Raw genomic sequence first — 17,044 nt, forward strand, 5'->3', positions numbered from 1 at the left:
GTTTGACCAGTAGGAAGATTACTTGAAAATGGTTTCCAGTTTTGGCACTGAAATATAGCGCATGGCAACATTTATAGGGAGTCCAACATAAAGCCAGATGTGGATGTCAGGTGGAAATCCATCCGTTAGTCTGTCAGAGGCTTTCCCCTCGACATCTAGGGTTTTTCTCCAACCACAGTATTAGGACGATGGTGGTCAGAGGGAAACCCACAGCAGGATTCTACTCCTCTGCCAAGTGGCTCAAAGAGCCCGCTGGGAAAGGAGTGGAATCTTAATCCCTTGAATAACGGCAGAGCAAGCCTCGGCTCCACTGTCGGGATTACAATGTCTGTTTCCGACAGCCTTTCCATGCCGGCCTTTCTGACATCGAAAGGCTGTCGCAAAGTGACTTTGGGGGCCCCTAGCAGGACTCCCTTTCCCCCTGGCCCTCTACAATGGGGTCTGAAGGGAACATACCTGCAGTGTGTGGCAGGCATCGTGAGGTGCCTGCCACACAGTGCACGGGTGTTTTTAAACATCCATTTTTCAATGGAAGCTTGTGCTGTGGCCCTTTTCCGCCCACCGCACAAACTGCCATTGAAAAATGGATGTTTCCTCCTACCCTATGGGCTAATGATAGAGTGATCTCAACTATATAAACCGTGCTTGATATAGTTTTGCACCATCATAATTCAATAGCAGAACCTTCTCATACCCATTATCTGAAACTACATTCTTCTGAGGCAGGAAAGTCCACACGACTAAGTATGCCCCGCCTTCACCTATGGTATTACATCATGGAGCACTTGGCATAATAGTACTCCCATGATGTGCCTTGGAAAGTGGTAGTCTTCGCATTACCAACACAGGGTGCATCTTGTTACCTTCACTAGTGGATGGTGAGTGCCACACTCGGAGCTAGTTCTGAGGAACCCTCAGTTGCTGGGTGCACAGGTACAAAGTGTGTATTCAATAGTGCAGATGCATGGGGTGAAGAAACTATGGTTGCAGTCTGTGAATGCGTCATCTTTCTATAGGATATTATAAAGGTGTTTTGGGACTTCTTAAACCCTTCTAAATGCTCCCTCAGCATGATAGCAAGATTTAAACCAACTCAACGTATTTAAAACCTTTGTTTCTGTAGCCTAAATGGCACAGTCCGTGCTCCATAAAGGCAAATGTATAATTAGATGACCTCTCCATCCCTCGTTGGAAATACCCTTCCTTTAAGTGCCCTCAAACGAAAAAATAATATGCTTCCCATCTGCCCTTATCAAAACCCTCCACTCACACTTCCCCAATACCAAAAAATTACCTGAAGTCCTATTCCCTCCCACACCACCCTCTAAGCATCATCTCCCCCTTCTTGCCCAAAGTTATGCTTCATTTTCTTACATTAAGAGAGCTGATGCTACTTTAAAGCTGGTCCTGTGAGAGCCACTCACCAGTGTAACCTACTGTTTCCTGCAATCAGGGCTCTGTGGCGATCCAAGGCTTACAAGGAGATTATAGTTAATAGCAAAGAGGAGTAGATTACATCTCCCCACCTCCTTTGTGTTCGTAGAGTCCAAAGGAAGGTAGCAGATTTGCATCCTCAGAGCACGAACTTCAGGATGCAGTTCTTTGCTACGCTAAGGTTGGGAAGGGAATACATTTGTTTCAAAAACTAATGTTGTGGACAATGTCTATACATAGGAAATATTCAACTGGTTTAGAGTTTTAAGTGACTTAGTGAAATATATGACTTATTCAGAGCTACACAGGAGAATATTGCAGTATTAAAACATAATGTCTGCTTACATCTGGTAGTTTGGAAATGAAGTCATAAGCATTGGCTTCTTTAGCTGCTTGTTCAATTTCACCATCAGTTACATCTTCTCTTCCATAGCGAATGTTCTCTGCAATTGTGGTACCAAAAAGGACAGGTTCCTGGCTTACAACTCCAATGTTTTCTCTCAGCCATTTAATGTTGAGGGTTCGAATATCATGGCCATCCACTGTGACCTAAAATATCAGACACAAAAAAATCAGTTCAAATAGCTTTAACATAGAATAAACTAACTAGCATTATGGTTACCATGTTAACTCAGTGTTCTTTTGTAGGTGCCTGCTACCTTCATCCCATATATTGGCACAAATAAATGCAAAACCCAGAGTTCTTCTGATGTTGAACTAAAAAAGAATGACACTTCCAAAAAGGATTGATATGGGGTGGTAACTTTGCTTTCCTCAACAGAAACTAATTATGATGTTACGTATAGTCCTTGAAAATGGTGGTAGTTGCTTCAACATTTAGGTCTGATTTCCATCTGCTCACTGCAATTACTCCCTCTAGCTACACCTGCATCTTATTTAGGATATTCGTTGGTCATAATCTTGCAAATTTCCCATCCATCAGTTCTTTTAGACTGTCTTCGTGTATGGTGGGTAGCTTGAGGTTCGTATTTCTTCTGTTATTTTGACTCATTTTGTCTGTATTGCAAAGAAAAGTAAAACTCTAGTCAATTGTATGACTTTTAGTGGGTGAACCTATATCTTAAGAAAGGTGAATCACTGACAGCAACGTATTCAGACATCCACCAGTGCATGGGTATGAATTCTGGTCTGAAGTACATGATGAAAGTTCATACTTTGTGGCAGTAAAATCTTAACCACTTGATCAGAGACTTCCAACCATAGTACGGGGTGATCAAAGTTTTCTCAACTAACTTCTCACAATTGTCATGAATAGGATTGCTACATGTAATTTCCAGAAGTATTTTCATGTGGCTTTTCACTTTGCATACCATTTTATCCTAAGGGGGAAGAAATAGCTTGAGAACTTTCAATAAGTTTCAACGTCTTGAGAAAAACAATTTTAAAGTTTGCTTATGGGACAATGGCACATCCATTTTCAGCACCAGTTTGCAAGGGATAACTACAAAAAAACAGAAGCACTCCATGCAACACTGGTAAAACAATATATGGAATCTACAAGACACTTTGTTTGCATAATATAAAAACGTTGCACCTTCCTAAAAATGGTGCCATTTGGATGCTAAAAGTGATGGTACTATTATATAAAGATTAGGTGAATTGGAGCCTAGCCCTAATGAGTATTACTCTTACAAACAACCTGCTAGTAAAGAATGTTGTAGATTTTTTTTATCTCAAATAAACAAGAGTTTAGACTCAGTACTAAAGCATCAAATGAGTTGATCTCTTAAACAGTCCACCTTTTTAAATTATGTAACTAATAAGTACGCGATGCCATGCTTTGATTGTGCCACATTTTGAAAGTTGAATTACACAAAAGATAGCTTCAAAAGGAACAATTTATGATCATCAATTACAAATGCCATAGAAAGAATAAATTACAGAGGGGGTAGTGCAAATATGAAAAAGACAATAGATGTTATTACACAACCAAATGATGTTTATATCTTCAAAGCTAAATTACAGGCATGAAGAAGGAACCACAGAAGTAATCTTCACTTGTTTTGCTTATGTACCCCCCCGATTACTTTAAAATTATTCATATATATATTCATATGATTAATAAGGCATTATAGAATTTCGTGGCAGTACAGACATGGTAATATTGAATGATGTCAAATGCAAGAATTAACATGTGAGGCCTGCCCTTTTCAGAATAATTAGAAAAGTGCATTTGAGCTGGGCACAGACCAGTGCTTAATTTGAGCTAATGGTTTCCAATGCATGGCAATGGCACTTAATTGTCAACCTCGACACTTATCAGACCCCCCCAGGATTTTGCGGCTTTGAGTGTTAAATTTCACTGCAAAAAAACAAAATTTGCAGTCCAAAACCTCAAAATCCACTGCATTTTTGAAGTGAGCAAAGAATGTGACCACCACAAAAATACAGAAGGCTTGTGCTCTGTCACTGCTGGAGACTGTGCTATGTCACAGTCTAACATTTCAGAGTGAGTCTCGAGCAGCACAGAGCCTGCAACCGGAAGGTGTCTGATACCAAAGAGAGCAGATTACAATATGAAACCTGCTCTTTTTGGCATCAGACAACTTACGCGTGCAGGGTAGCAAAGGGGAAAGGCTGGGAGGGGTGGTGGTGGCAGCAGAGAAGGTTGAGGGTAGGTAAAAAAAAAACAATAGGAGACGTGGGAGGTTAGGGGTTAGTCTGCAGGGGACACAAGTGTGTGAGGCGACAGGCTAACTGCTCAGGAGGGCTTTAGCTGCATTTCAAAGGCAGACAACAGAGGCATTTAACACCTCTGCTGCCTGCTGGCTTGTTGCTCACCATCTCTTTACTGGCTCAGTGGCAGCACAGAGCCAGTAAAGAGAGGGTGAACTGCAGTTTTTTTTTAAAAACATATTTTGCGGGCACTTTTGTAGAAATCGTGCATTCTTACAAAAGTGCCAATTATGCGATTTCTTTGCAAATCCTGAAATCGCAAAATCCTGGGGGGGTCTGACTTGTGAAGATTTGCCACATGATGATGCTGTTAGTTTAATTTAGAAAATGGCACATGAACAGTTGTTTGTTAATTCAATATACCTTAAAAATAACTGATACCCTGCCTCCCAAGACATCCTTATAGCTTTGGGGGGCTGGAATAGGCTGAATAGCCACACTTGGAGCAGTGTGATGCTCAGTAATGGTGTTGGAACTGTCACTGGCAGCGCTGGCAGGTGCAATGAGTGGTGCAAGCTGCGGTGGCCTCCTGACAAGGCCCCCAGCATTTTTTCTTTTCACAAAGTGAGTACTGGCACCGAAACGTGCAATGCGGAAGACTGAGATCAAGAAAGCAGAAGGTGTAAACATCCTTCATGAATGCTACAGGCAGGCATCTCAGAGAGAGTCTGGTCTTCTCAGCTTGCCGGAGATACAAAAGCGACTGAGAATAGATATAAACATTGACCTTCTTCAAACAGAACAACAGGTCTTTTGTTCTACTAAATTATGTAGGTGTGAGGCCAACTTAGAAATTTAAACAGGCCCTTTTGGTTCTAAAACAGCTTTGCTAGAAGCAAGAAGAGAGGAGTTGGAGAACAGAGACTAGTTCCATCAAAATTTTTGTGTATGAGCACTTTTTATTGGCATTGTTTTGTTTACTTTTACAGTTACAACTATTCACATTATATGCACTAGGATACGACGTTAATAAAAAAAAAATCATAAAACATATTCCTAGTTCGGAATCTTGAGCAGGTCTATTCATGCTGAAAAGAGATTCAGAACTCACTTCTAATTAGGGCTCCTGGTTTTTTGGTATTCATTTTATTACCATTTCAGTCTGTGTTTATCCATATTTATTTTGTGCCCATTTTATCTGCATTCATCCATATTTATTTTGTGTTTTACGTATAAATGTAGTTGTAAAACTGTACCTTTCCATATTTATTTAAATGATATAAGCGCACTCATACTTTGATGTCTGCAGAGTTTTAGCTATTTAAGTTGCCATGTTACATAATAGTACCGCCACTGACAAATATTAGCATTATACCACAAATGTATGTTGACACATGCAGTTATTTAAAGAAATTTCATCTTGTTTTTTAATTTCCCATGTTGTCCATCTGCTCGGGTGTGGGACTATAATTCATGTAAGACAGCACGTAAAGTCACTTAAAAGAAACACATTTTCTGTGTTTACCCACTTTCAATACAAATACAAACAGAAAAACACATAGTTTTCGGTCTGTATTTATCTGTAAAAATCCGTTAAAACGGAAAACAGGGAGCCTTACTTATAATCCTGTCACCCAGGACTGATAGTTACCCAGAATGCATCACTCTCTTGTAATTGTATGGTGGTTCATGGGCTACAGATCAGCAGGGTTTCTCTCTCTACTTGGTAAATTGCCATTGAGATTGCACTTCACCAGGGTCTACAAACCCTGATCACAGATTTTGTATGAAGACTACAAAAAGTAAACACCACATTCTAAGAAGGACATATGTCTCAGTACATAATATGTACAGTAAACAAAACATTAACAGACTGAACATATATTAAACTAAGTTTATGCCACATTAACCATCAAAACACTAGACAAATTAAGAAAATAACCTTAAACAGTGCAAAAAAGCTGGTGACTCTGCCCACTCTCAATTACTTTGTGAGACAATCATTGGAACAGAGATGATATGCTACTCATTTCTATTCCAGAGAGCAACCATGAATTGCCACCAAATGTCATCAAGCTAAAAGAACATTTATACCAAAAGCAGTTAACTGAGGCAACAGCCATATATATCACACATGTCAAGTACAATTAAGGGTGAAGTATCAAAAAAATAAAACCCTTCTGCTCGCAGGATAAATCACTTTTTAAGAACAGAACATGACATCATACTACTTTCATGACTAATATGGACCAATTGATTGTGGAACCAAAAGTTGCTAATTCAGAAAAGAGAGGGAACTGCTATTCCACCTGCCAGATATAGTTACGGGTGAAGCATCTAAAAACTCAACTATCTGCAGGCAGGACAAACCACTTTAAGGGATCGTAGACTACTTTCATGAATCATATGGACCAAGTGATTGTAAAACACTTTACACACACTTCTTTATGTTATGTGCATACATATATCTGTGATGTATTCTAATGAAATGAAAATTCTGTATTTTGCTAGTAAAACGTATTTCTTAGGTATATGGTCATGAGCACATGATATCACATTACTGTCACATTAGCTCTCTTCAGGATCTTTATGAAAATCAATTCTTACCACCCCTTGAAGAGGATCATAGAATCTCTGCAGAAGTTGAATTGTAGTACTTTTCCCACATCCACTCGCCCCGACAAGAGCAATAGTCTTTCCAGTCTCTACTGTCAGGTTCAAGCCTTTCAAAATCTAAAAAGAATAACTTGATGTTAGCTGCACTGTATATACCCTCAAGGTAGTCAAATATCACTGATTAAGTTACTTTAGTTACACAAAATGAACGGAGTCACTGGTTAATTTGTGCAGTTGGTGGAGGTTAAGATGGGATCAATACAAAAGTCAGTAGCACAATAGTGGTCTCAACTTGTTAGGTTATATAAAAGATCAAATGATCTACAACTACAAAAATGTTTCCCTAACATGTTATACTATTTTAGACATTGATCCTATAGGATTACTCTTTTCGGACATTATTTCGATAAATCAATTGCAATCAGCTTAGCTGAGGACACATACAATAACAACCTATCTGGACCCATCAGTACAGAAAATAAAAATGTTTTTAATCACTGGGTGGCAAAAATAATTTAAAGCTATTGATTGCAGCTTTATTACTGCATAAAGGCAGTGACCTTAATGAATTTTTACATTTTGGATTGTTCACTCCTTAAGTACATTGTATTTGGGTGGCAGAATCTACACATATTAAATTGGGTGAAAGGGCAGCCCAGCTATTGTCTAAACTCTGTATTAAAGATTGGACAGGTGCATAATGTGTGAACAAGTGTTTCTGATTTATAATGCAAAGTTCGCAGTTGCTTCTGTTTCGACATGGGGCCCATTCTAGCAAAAATTCTGTACTTGTTAGGACAAACCTCAGATGCATTAGATTTTGTCTTAAAATATGGTGATTAGGAGTCTGCAAGATGTTTATGTGTGAATACTTTTTTGTACGAGTAGATGGCCATCCAATCAGAACTTCTTTTTCTAAGGTGTATTTTTTCTTCATACAAGGGTTTACAATCAATCTAAAAACTATAAATGGTAATGTTGTGTTCCGAAGTTCGTGGATGTTCAGAAAGGCTAAGGGTGAATTTAAATTTCATCTCTAAGGACTTACCTTTGCTGATCTCTTTCCATACATAATATTTGAATGTTCATTTTTCAGTTTAAAACATATTTTTTATTCAGACTTCAACATCTACAAGAATTAGGTCATTCTCCATTCTGATCTGTGCCTGACAAGTTGAATGTAGAAGCCTAAACTGAGGCCCATAGTGACTGCACTATGGGAGATAAAGACACCTTGAAAGTTTTCCTGGAAAGGACTCTATCATATGCTAATGAAGAAATTATCGTAGCTTTTGCAACCACAAGTACTGGCACAAGTGAGTGATTTCTAATCAGCCTTCCTAGAGAGCTCAGGCAAAAAAAATATTAATTTGCCTTTGGTTTTAATGGATGTGAGGTGTTAATGAAAGCTAAATCTTCTATCAAAGCAAATGTCTAGATATCTATAACATATGTCTTTCCTACTCTTTAAAATGTTTGCCCAACTACCATAAGCGATATTTGCAAACCTTTTTGCTAAAGATTACAAATTTGGTTTTATCAAGATTAATACCCATGTGATCAGTTTTGCAAAAGGCATTTAAGACTTCTACTAACATTTGAAGGCCATCTGTAATAATATTTATACCAATAATATCAGCATACTTCAAGGACGTTGCGTTGGTTGGCAATTTTAGGAGGATTTGGATTTGCAATATCAAGTTGGCCACTTGAACCAGTGATCAATACACTAAAAATAAGAGGAGCAAGTGCACATCCATGCTTAAGCCCTCTGCTTGTTTAGATCTTTAAGGATCCATTTTTATTTGAGCCCAGAATTTGGCCACTCAAATACTCGGTCAATAGACTGAAAATAAGAGAGGCAAGTATAAACCCTTGCTTAAGACCGCTGCTTGTACCGATCTTTAAGGATACTTTTTTATTTGACCCTAGAAAGAGGTTGACCCATGAGTTTCTGTAAAGCATCCAAATGGCACGAAGAAACAATGTGGGTATGGCCCATTGGTTTAATTTTTGTGTTAAATGGTTTCTATTTGATTGAATGCCTACATAAAATCAACAAAACATACAGATTTTTACTTCATATAGCTTTTTGACTATGATTGAAAGAGACAAAATGTTTTCAGTCATACATGCAGCTTGTTGAAAATCAGTCTGGTTGAACGGAACCAATTTACAAATAATGGCCATCTTTCAATAAAATTGGGCTCAATATCTAATAGGGTTAAGTCTATATTGCCCCTTTTTTGTGTAGTGGCTGTAAGATTGAATTGTGGCAGGAGCCCGCTGTGATCTTTGTTTGTAGGTAGTGTGAGAAGAAAGGAAAATAAATGCACCCAATGTCATATTTAACCCATTCTGTGCGGGGCTGTTTCCCCCGCTGTGCTGGGGGGCGGGGGGACGCGTACAGCTCGTCATGAGCTACGGTGCTCCGGTGCTCATGATGAGCTGAGCTCGTCATGGTCACACCCGTTCCCATGGAACGTTCAGCACAGCAGGGGAATCAGCCCAGCGTGCGAGCGTTCCACGGAACGGGCGAGGTCATGACGAGCTCAGCTCGTCATGAGCACCGGAGCGCCGTAGCTCATGACGAGCTGACCTCGTCATGAGCAGCCAAGGGGTTAAAATGAATGCAAACACAAGGAGATGATGGACGGAGTACTGGAACTTTTCAGACACTCTCCCCCAGTCACAGATCTGGGTTAAATCCATCATCATTATTTAGCTCCCTTCACCACCCCAGTTCAGACAAAGCTAAATGCAAATCAGTCTTGACCTTGTGCCTCATGGGAACAGTCCAGCCCGAACTGCTAAGCCATATCCTTCCTGGACCGGAAACAAGCATCCTGTGACGGGTTTTGGGGTAACACCCCTCATCAGCCAGGCTAGCTTGAATCCAGTGGTAAAGAGAGCAAGGGACCCACGTCTGGGCATATCCTGCCAACTTAGGGCAAACAAATCAAACACAAGGAGATGATGGACGGAGGGCTGAAACTTTCCAGACACTCACCCTCAGTCACAGATCTGGGTTGAATCCATCATCATTCTTTAGCTCACTTCGCCACCCCAGTCCAGACATAGCTATAAGCAAATCAGTCTTGACCGTGTGCCTCATGGAAACAGTCCGGCCGTAACTGCCAAGCCATGTCTTCCTTGGACCAGAAACAAGCATCTTGGGACCGGTTTCGGGGTAACACCCCTCATCAGCCAGGTTAGCTTGAACCCAGTGGCAAAGGGAGAAAGGTACTCAAGTCTCGGCATACCCTGCCAACTTGGGGCGAACAAAGCAAACACAAGGAGATGATGGACAGAGTGCTGAAACTTTTCAGACACTCACCCCCAGTCACAGATCTGGGTTGAATCCATCATCATTCTTTAGCTCAGTTCGCCACCCCAGTTCAGACATAGCAATATGCAAATCAGTCATGAACCTGTGCCTCATGGGAAAAGTCCTGCCCAAACTGCCAAGCCATGTCTTCCCCGTACTGGAAACAAGCATCCTGAGACCGGGTTCTGGGTAACACCTTATCAGCCAGGCTAGCTTGAATCCAGTGGCAAAGTGAGCAAGGGACCCACGTCTGGGCATACCCTTCCAACTTAGGGCGAACAAAGCAAACACAAAGAGATGAAGGACGGAGTAATGAAACTTTTCAGAAACTCACCCCCAGTCACAGATCTGGGATGAATTCAACTTCATTGCATATAGCTGTGTCTGAACTGTGTGTCGAAGTGAGCTAAAGAATGATGATGGATTCAACCCAGGAACTGTGACTGTGGGAGATTGTTTGAAAAGATTCAGCACACCGTCCATCATCTCCTTGTGTTTGCTTTGTTCGCACTAAGTTGGCAAGGTATGCCCAGACGTGGGTCCCTTGCTCACTTTGCCACTGGATTCAAGCTAGCCTGGCTGATGAGGTGTGTCATCCTGAAACCGGTCCCAGGATGCTTGTTTCTGGTCCAGAGAAGACATGCCTTGGCAGTTCGGGCTGGACTGTTCCTATGAGGCACAAGGTCAAGACTGGTTACATATAGCTGTGTCTGAACTGGTGTGGCGAAGTGAGTGAAATAATGATGATGGATTCAACCCAGGATCTGGGACTGGAGGTGAGTGTTTGAAAAGTTTCAGCACTCTGTCCATCATCTCCTTGTGGTTGATATATTTAAAAAGAATGGCAAGCACACCATTTGGACTTAGTGTACCATTGGATCTGCTTCTTAGAAGCCCTTCATGGCTGCCAATGGATGATATTTCCAGGATGCCTGAAATTTGCTGGTGATAATCCCAAGATTGGCAAACGACTTCTCATACACAGAACACCAAAAGAAGCCTCTTTTCATTCCAGAATATAACAGCCCAAAATGTCCTTTGGTCTTTATTTGAATTTGCCTTAAACAGTTCTGCCCACTGAATAGCAGCACTTTGACTGAATACAATGTAATGAAATGTATTACTCAGTCAATAAGCACTCCTGGTGCTGTCAAATAGTACATTACATACTATTTTCTAACTATTAGAGAAAAAATCAATAGTAGAGATGTATGAGCAATGCTGTGTACATGGCAATGGGATATTAACTGACTATTTCTATTTCATATGTTAGTAGTGTTGATATATACAGATGCTTTAATTTAGAGCACTAACTTACTTGAACATCAGGCCTACTAGGGTAAGAAAAGTGGATGTCTTGGAACTCCATCCGTCCAACCAACCTATCCGGCTTGAATCCATCTTTAGAGCCACTGTCAATTAAACGTTCCTGTAAAACAAATATTTATTCTATTGGTTAATATCATAGTTGAGAGCACTACAATTCAACTACTGTTATAGGAATTCCTCCAAGTTCATAATTGCATCATTGTTATGTTATGTTATGTTATGTTAATGGCATTTGTAATGCGCGCAGCTGCTCCAGCGAAGGAGCGTCCCGGCGCCCGACAAGGCAGCCACACAACATAACTAGGAAACAGAAAGTGTTGTTAAAAAGATTAAAAAATTTAACAGTGCTGGAGAAACAAAGTTTTAACGGCCTTGCGAAAAGAAAGCAAGTCACCAAGAGTCCGGATATTCAAAGGGAGAGCGTTCCATAGTGCGGCTGCCCGTACCCTAAATGAGCGACCCCCAGCCCGACTGAGTTTAAATCGTGGGGCTACTGCTAATTCCTGGTCCGAAGAACGCAGGGAGCGGCCCGGAATGTAGGGGCGCAAAAGTTGGTGCAGTAGCGGGGGCGATATGTCCTTTAGAATCTTAAAGGACATGCACAGCGCTTTAAAATGGATCCGCTGCCTAATAGGTAACCAATGCAGTGCTCGCAGGGTATGGGCAACCGAGCAAAACCTTGGCAGGCCTACAATTGCTCTGGCCGCTGCATTCTGCACTCTTTGGAGACGGGTGAGCTCGGCCTGGTTTAACCCTATAAAAAGGGAGCTGGCATAGTCTAGCCGAGCCAGAACCGTCACCTGAACCACAAGTTGACGGGTTGCGGCATCAAAGTACTTAAGTGCGGGTCTCAGATTACGCAAGATGCCGAAACAGCAAGCCGCCGTCCTTTTAGTGTGGCCAACGAAGTTGAGTGAAGGTTCCAACCAAACCCCCAGATTTTTGATCTCCGAAACCGGAGTGGGGGTGGGGCCCAGCTCAGGAGGCCACCAGGTGTCTCCCCATAGTTCCGTCCGCTTACCAAAGACCATAACCTCAGTTTTTTTGGCATTCAGTTGGAGACAGTTGGACGTCATCCAACTGGCCACCGCCCGGAGTCCTTCTCTGAATCTTGGGGCATCCACCCCGGTGTCCCCGCTGATCGTGACCGCTTCCTGGGTGTCATCTGCGTATGATACCATGGTCATACCGCAGAGCTTCACAACCTCAGCCAGCGGCCTCACGTAGATGTTAAACAACGTGGGACTCAGCGAGGAACCCTCCATTGAAAATACTATTTTCTCCACCTCTGATTTACAGCCACAAATAATGTATTTATGTTACACTGGCAAGACTTTTGACCTGGAACAATACATTCAGGTGACACATGAAGAATAGTATATCCACCTTTAAATTGATGGTGGGGACATGAAATACAACATCATAGGGAGTCAGAAGTAAGGAGTTTGTAGTTATTGAACAAATGGCATTATATTGTGAGGGAAGGATATTGGGAGTAGGAGGTCAACAGTGCTGCCATTGCCAAAGCTGTAGAACTATTGCATACTCTAGATGACTGAGAATCACTTTACATTTCGGCATAGAAGCAAATATAAGTGCATCCTTCCTGAGAAATATTGATGAATTATTGTTATTGTGTAGGAAGACTACCTCTAGAACTCAGCCATGATTTGATTGATTGATTTAATTGCTTGATTTTAAGTAAGTACTCTAGAAGTCCAGATATTAATTACAATAGCCAATATTTCATACAGATTTTCAGACCTTCTAGGTGTTTTCAAAGGTTTGTTGTTGAAATAGTCTAGTGCACTAAGAGTTAAACCCAGCAAAGTAATGTTGCTTATACGGTGCATAAACCGACAGGACTGATTATTATTACACATCAGAAGTTGTTAATTATGAACTTCTTAGTTTGAATGTCTTTGGTTTTATTGGAGTAAAAACTATAACAGTGCCAGGGAATGTACTCTGTTTGCAGAGCTTTAAAGGGTGTTTTACTGTGTGGATTGGAGGAAGAGGTGTGGCGCCGCGGCCAGGGCGACTGACGCTGGAATCTGGGGACCACGGTTCGATCCCCGGCTCCGGCGGCAGGTTAGCCCAGCACCATGTGACTCTGGGCAATAGCTTGCTTAATCTTCCCGACGGCCCCCAGCGCCTAGAGACCCTTACGGGTGATTGTGCGCTTTACAAATGTGGACTTTACTTTACTTTATTGGTCAAATGATGTGGGATATGCATTGTAGCAACAACATTATACATCGTCAATGCAACATTAAATGTCAGGCAATGTCTTGAAAACTATCTAATGTTTTAATCATAAGTGCTGTTTTTACTTAGTTTATAAAAAATATTAATAATTTGTTAGGCAGTACCACAATGAATGTAAAAGTTAACTCGGAAACAAAGTTATCCATTTATGTATTAAGAAAGTGCTTTGGTGCCATGCTAATGTTAGAAGCTGCTATACCAATGATAACATATAAATCACTCAAGTAAAATAAAATAGGTCTGCACATCATACAAAAATACAATGCAAATCAAAAAGTGGCATTCTTGCGTACCTTTTTTATAATCTTGTACACCTCATATGCAGCGCCACGAGCATTGGCAATACTTTCCAAATTAGGGGAAGCTTGTCCTAATGAGAAGGCACCAATCATAACCGCAAAGAAAACCTAAGTATGAAAAAAGGACACATGTTACAAAACAGTTATAATGGTTTAAATGATCAGATTCAGGTATGAAAGATGTAGTGCTACTCATATGCGCCAAAGTCCTTACAGGAATGTTCATAATGACAAATAGTCTAACATTGATCATTGCCTGCTCAGCAATTGACCATTGATGTGAAAGTATGCCACAGGCATTTTCCACCAGAAACTGTCAAGAAAGTATGGGTCCATGGTAGGGGTGTGCAACACCGGTATCAACGCCAAATGTATAACCACAAACTATGTAAGGAAGCTCCATTTCATTTAATTGCATATATATGTATTGTAGCAAGCCTGAATATCTTGTAGTGATATGGCCCAACAGGACCACTTTGGACAACCCTTTTCTATGGAGATCTAGTCAAAGGTTGGGCCAAATTTTAACCAAGTAGCCTCACATTAGTTAATTTGCTATTGTTAATAAGTTCTGCGTGTCTTGAAGTGGAACAATGTATTGCTAACTGGTCTGTGATTTTTTTTTAGAACTCATGCAAGGACGTGAGAGTGGGGAAGCGTGGCAGTGGTGGCCAAACATTTTTCAGAGTGGGGATGCTAAAAAGTGATACCAATGTATTAAAACCCTAGGGTTCCAAAGCAAACCTGTGTTACTGTACAAGTTAGTGTAACAACTAAGCAAAACCTTGACAGCTGATGGTGTGGTGGCATTTACAAGATATCAATGTTAAAACAGGTTTATAGAACCAATTGGCATACCTATCCGTACATATATAAGTAATAAGTGGTACGATTGTATCTGATTATTTACAATGGTCACATCCTCCATAAAAATGTAATTTGGAAGCCAAAAAATCACACAAAACAACCACTGGAGGTTTTGCTTTAAAGTCGTGATTAATTTTTCTTCACAAGTTGCCCGTAACTGATAAGGAAATTGTGAATTCATATATTTTGTAACTTTCAAAAGTAGTAAATAGACCTCTTTAGGTTAAAAAGCATTTATTTACCCACCATATACAGATTCTGCACATTTAGACAAATAAATGCACCAAAGACATGTTTGTGTAACAGCTGCAGCGTGTCACTCAAACATTGAACCACAACTGAAATAATGCTGTTCACTAATAAAATTCCAGGACAAATACTCACTGACCAGCATACTGTACCATTTTTAAACAAGCATTGGCAATGCCGCCAAAAGGTTTCACATTTGCAAGAGTTAGAGCTATTGGCATTGTAAATTACTATGTCTTTTACTCATGTGTTTTGGTTTTGAGTGGAGTGGATGCATTTGGTGTGGAGTGGAATTATGGGGGTTGTACTGGTATTGTTAGTTGTGGAATTGTGTGGAGTAGAATTGCATTGTGTGGAGTGGATTTGTGTAGTGGAATTATGTGGCATGGTGGGTGAGGGTGAGAATTGCACACATTTGATAGACGGAGAGGGATTATGTGGCATGGTGGGTGAGGGTGAGAATTGCACACATTTGATAGATGGAGAGGGATAGTTTGTGCATGAATTCCAGACAGAGGAGCAGGAAGAGTGTGAGAAAGAGGGAGTGCCTGTGTACACAGAAGACACCCCAAGAAGAAGAGGAGAGCCTGGGATTCAGAGACAAAAACATTGAAAAGAAAGGCATGGGAAAGAAACTGTGCTTGAACACCGGAAGAGAGGGGGAGAGAAAGAGAGAGAGCGAGAGAGCGAGAGAGACTGGTTGCTCTTCCCAAAGAAAACATAGTAACCTCAAAGTAAGGCAGGTGTTCAGAAAGGCAATGACCGCACACCAGCTGATAGCAGGGTACAGAGGATGAACACGGGCCTGAGAGACGCATGTGATCCAACAGAGAGCAAGGAAAAAGACAAGCTGTACACATCTTTTAATTTCCGAGTAGAAGCTCTGAAATGACCGGCAGGGGCACCAGGGGAGGGGAGGTGGAGGGAGGGGCAAGATGTGCCCATCCACCAAACGTGAAGTGCTTACAGCGCCTTCCACGGGGAAATCTTTACCTAGGTAAACACAGAAACACAAGGAGTCTCAGAAAACAAAAGCAGTCTTTGGTTACTGGCCCCCGCCATCCTTGCATGCTTCTGTTCTAAAGGTTCAATGTGAATGGGGTGTCACACAAACACCGCTCCGGTCGGAAACATCATGGGATCATTCAACATTGAAACTATACATCCAAATGTCAATGCCGGCGATTTTGCAGCCTGGATTACAAAGTGTGGGTCTTTGTTTCTTGTCGTGAGATGTATTGTATGAAAAATATCAATGTGCAGGAAAAGAGGCCACATTGACATTAAAAGATGGATCAAATAGCACGCTGCTTCATTCACTGTATCTCAAAGCAATTTAAGCTAGAGATGTAGCAATGTGGACAGATGCAAAAAGGAAAGTCGTTTAGAAGTTTTGTACAAACCTTTTACTGTAACGTTGACCAAAACACACCTCTGAATTGCAAAAGCAAAAAGTTGTGCTGTGACGTGAGCGCATTGTTTTCTGATCGAAGATTGCAGAGACTATTTGGATCGGTAAATGAAAAAGTGTGATAATTAAAACAACAAAAATAGCAGTTTTTGTAGCTTAAAATGTATTTTTTTATGTACAACTACAGCCAGGCTGCTTTCAGACAAGATGCTTCATGCTCCTTGAGGGAGAGCTTACAGGCAAGCCAGCCTCGTCAGCACAAGCTTTATTGGGTTTGCAATCAGACAGAGTGCATACAGGCTTCTCTGACTGCATATCATGTACTTCAAAAGCATTCAGTACAACAGGGGAAAGGACTTGGCTTAATGGCCAGATCTGCAGACTCTAGATCTGAGGAACCGTGTTCAAGTCCTGGTGTCCACTCAACTTGGCTGTGATTCTGGGCATATCACTTAATTTCCCCATGCTTATAAATTCACACAATTTTTATGGGAAAAAAGTCATTTGTTCCCTTAAAAAGTATTCGGTTAGCGGAAATGCCGTTATAAGGGAACAAAGTGTATTGCGTACAGGATGAATTCATTATGTTGATTATAAACAACCCTT

The 17,044-nt window shown here is 41.0% G+C and overlaps 1 protein-coding gene across 2 annotated transcripts in view; it reads right to left on the reverse strand.

Annotated features, from left to right (window-relative positions):
- LOC144784600 (ATP-dependent translocase ABCB1-like) overlaps positions 1-17,044 on the reverse strand; it is a 223,057-nt gene that overhangs the window by 59,619 nt on the left and 146,394 nt on the right. For both annotated transcript variants that reach the window (XM_078663506.1, XM_078663505.1), the window contains exons 11-14: positions 13,906-14,019; positions 11,334-11,444; positions 6,679-6,804; positions 1,780-1,983 (exon numbers count right to left, since the gene is read on the reverse strand). In XM_078663506.1, coding sequence (XP_078519632.1) covers positions 1,780-1,983; positions 6,679-6,804; positions 11,334-11,444; positions 13,906-14,019 — 555 coding nt within the window. The remainder of the gene's footprint in view (positions 1-1,779; positions 1,984-6,678; positions 6,805-11,333; positions 11,445-13,905; positions 14,020-17,044) is intronic.

The sequence above is a fragment of the Lissotriton helveticus genome, chromosome 10 (genome assembly GCF_964261635.1).
Source record: "Lissotriton helveticus chromosome 10, aLisHel1.1, whole genome shotgun sequence".
Classification (NCBI taxonomy): Eukaryota; Metazoa; Chordata; class Amphibia; order Caudata; family Salamandridae; genus Lissotriton; species Lissotriton helveticus.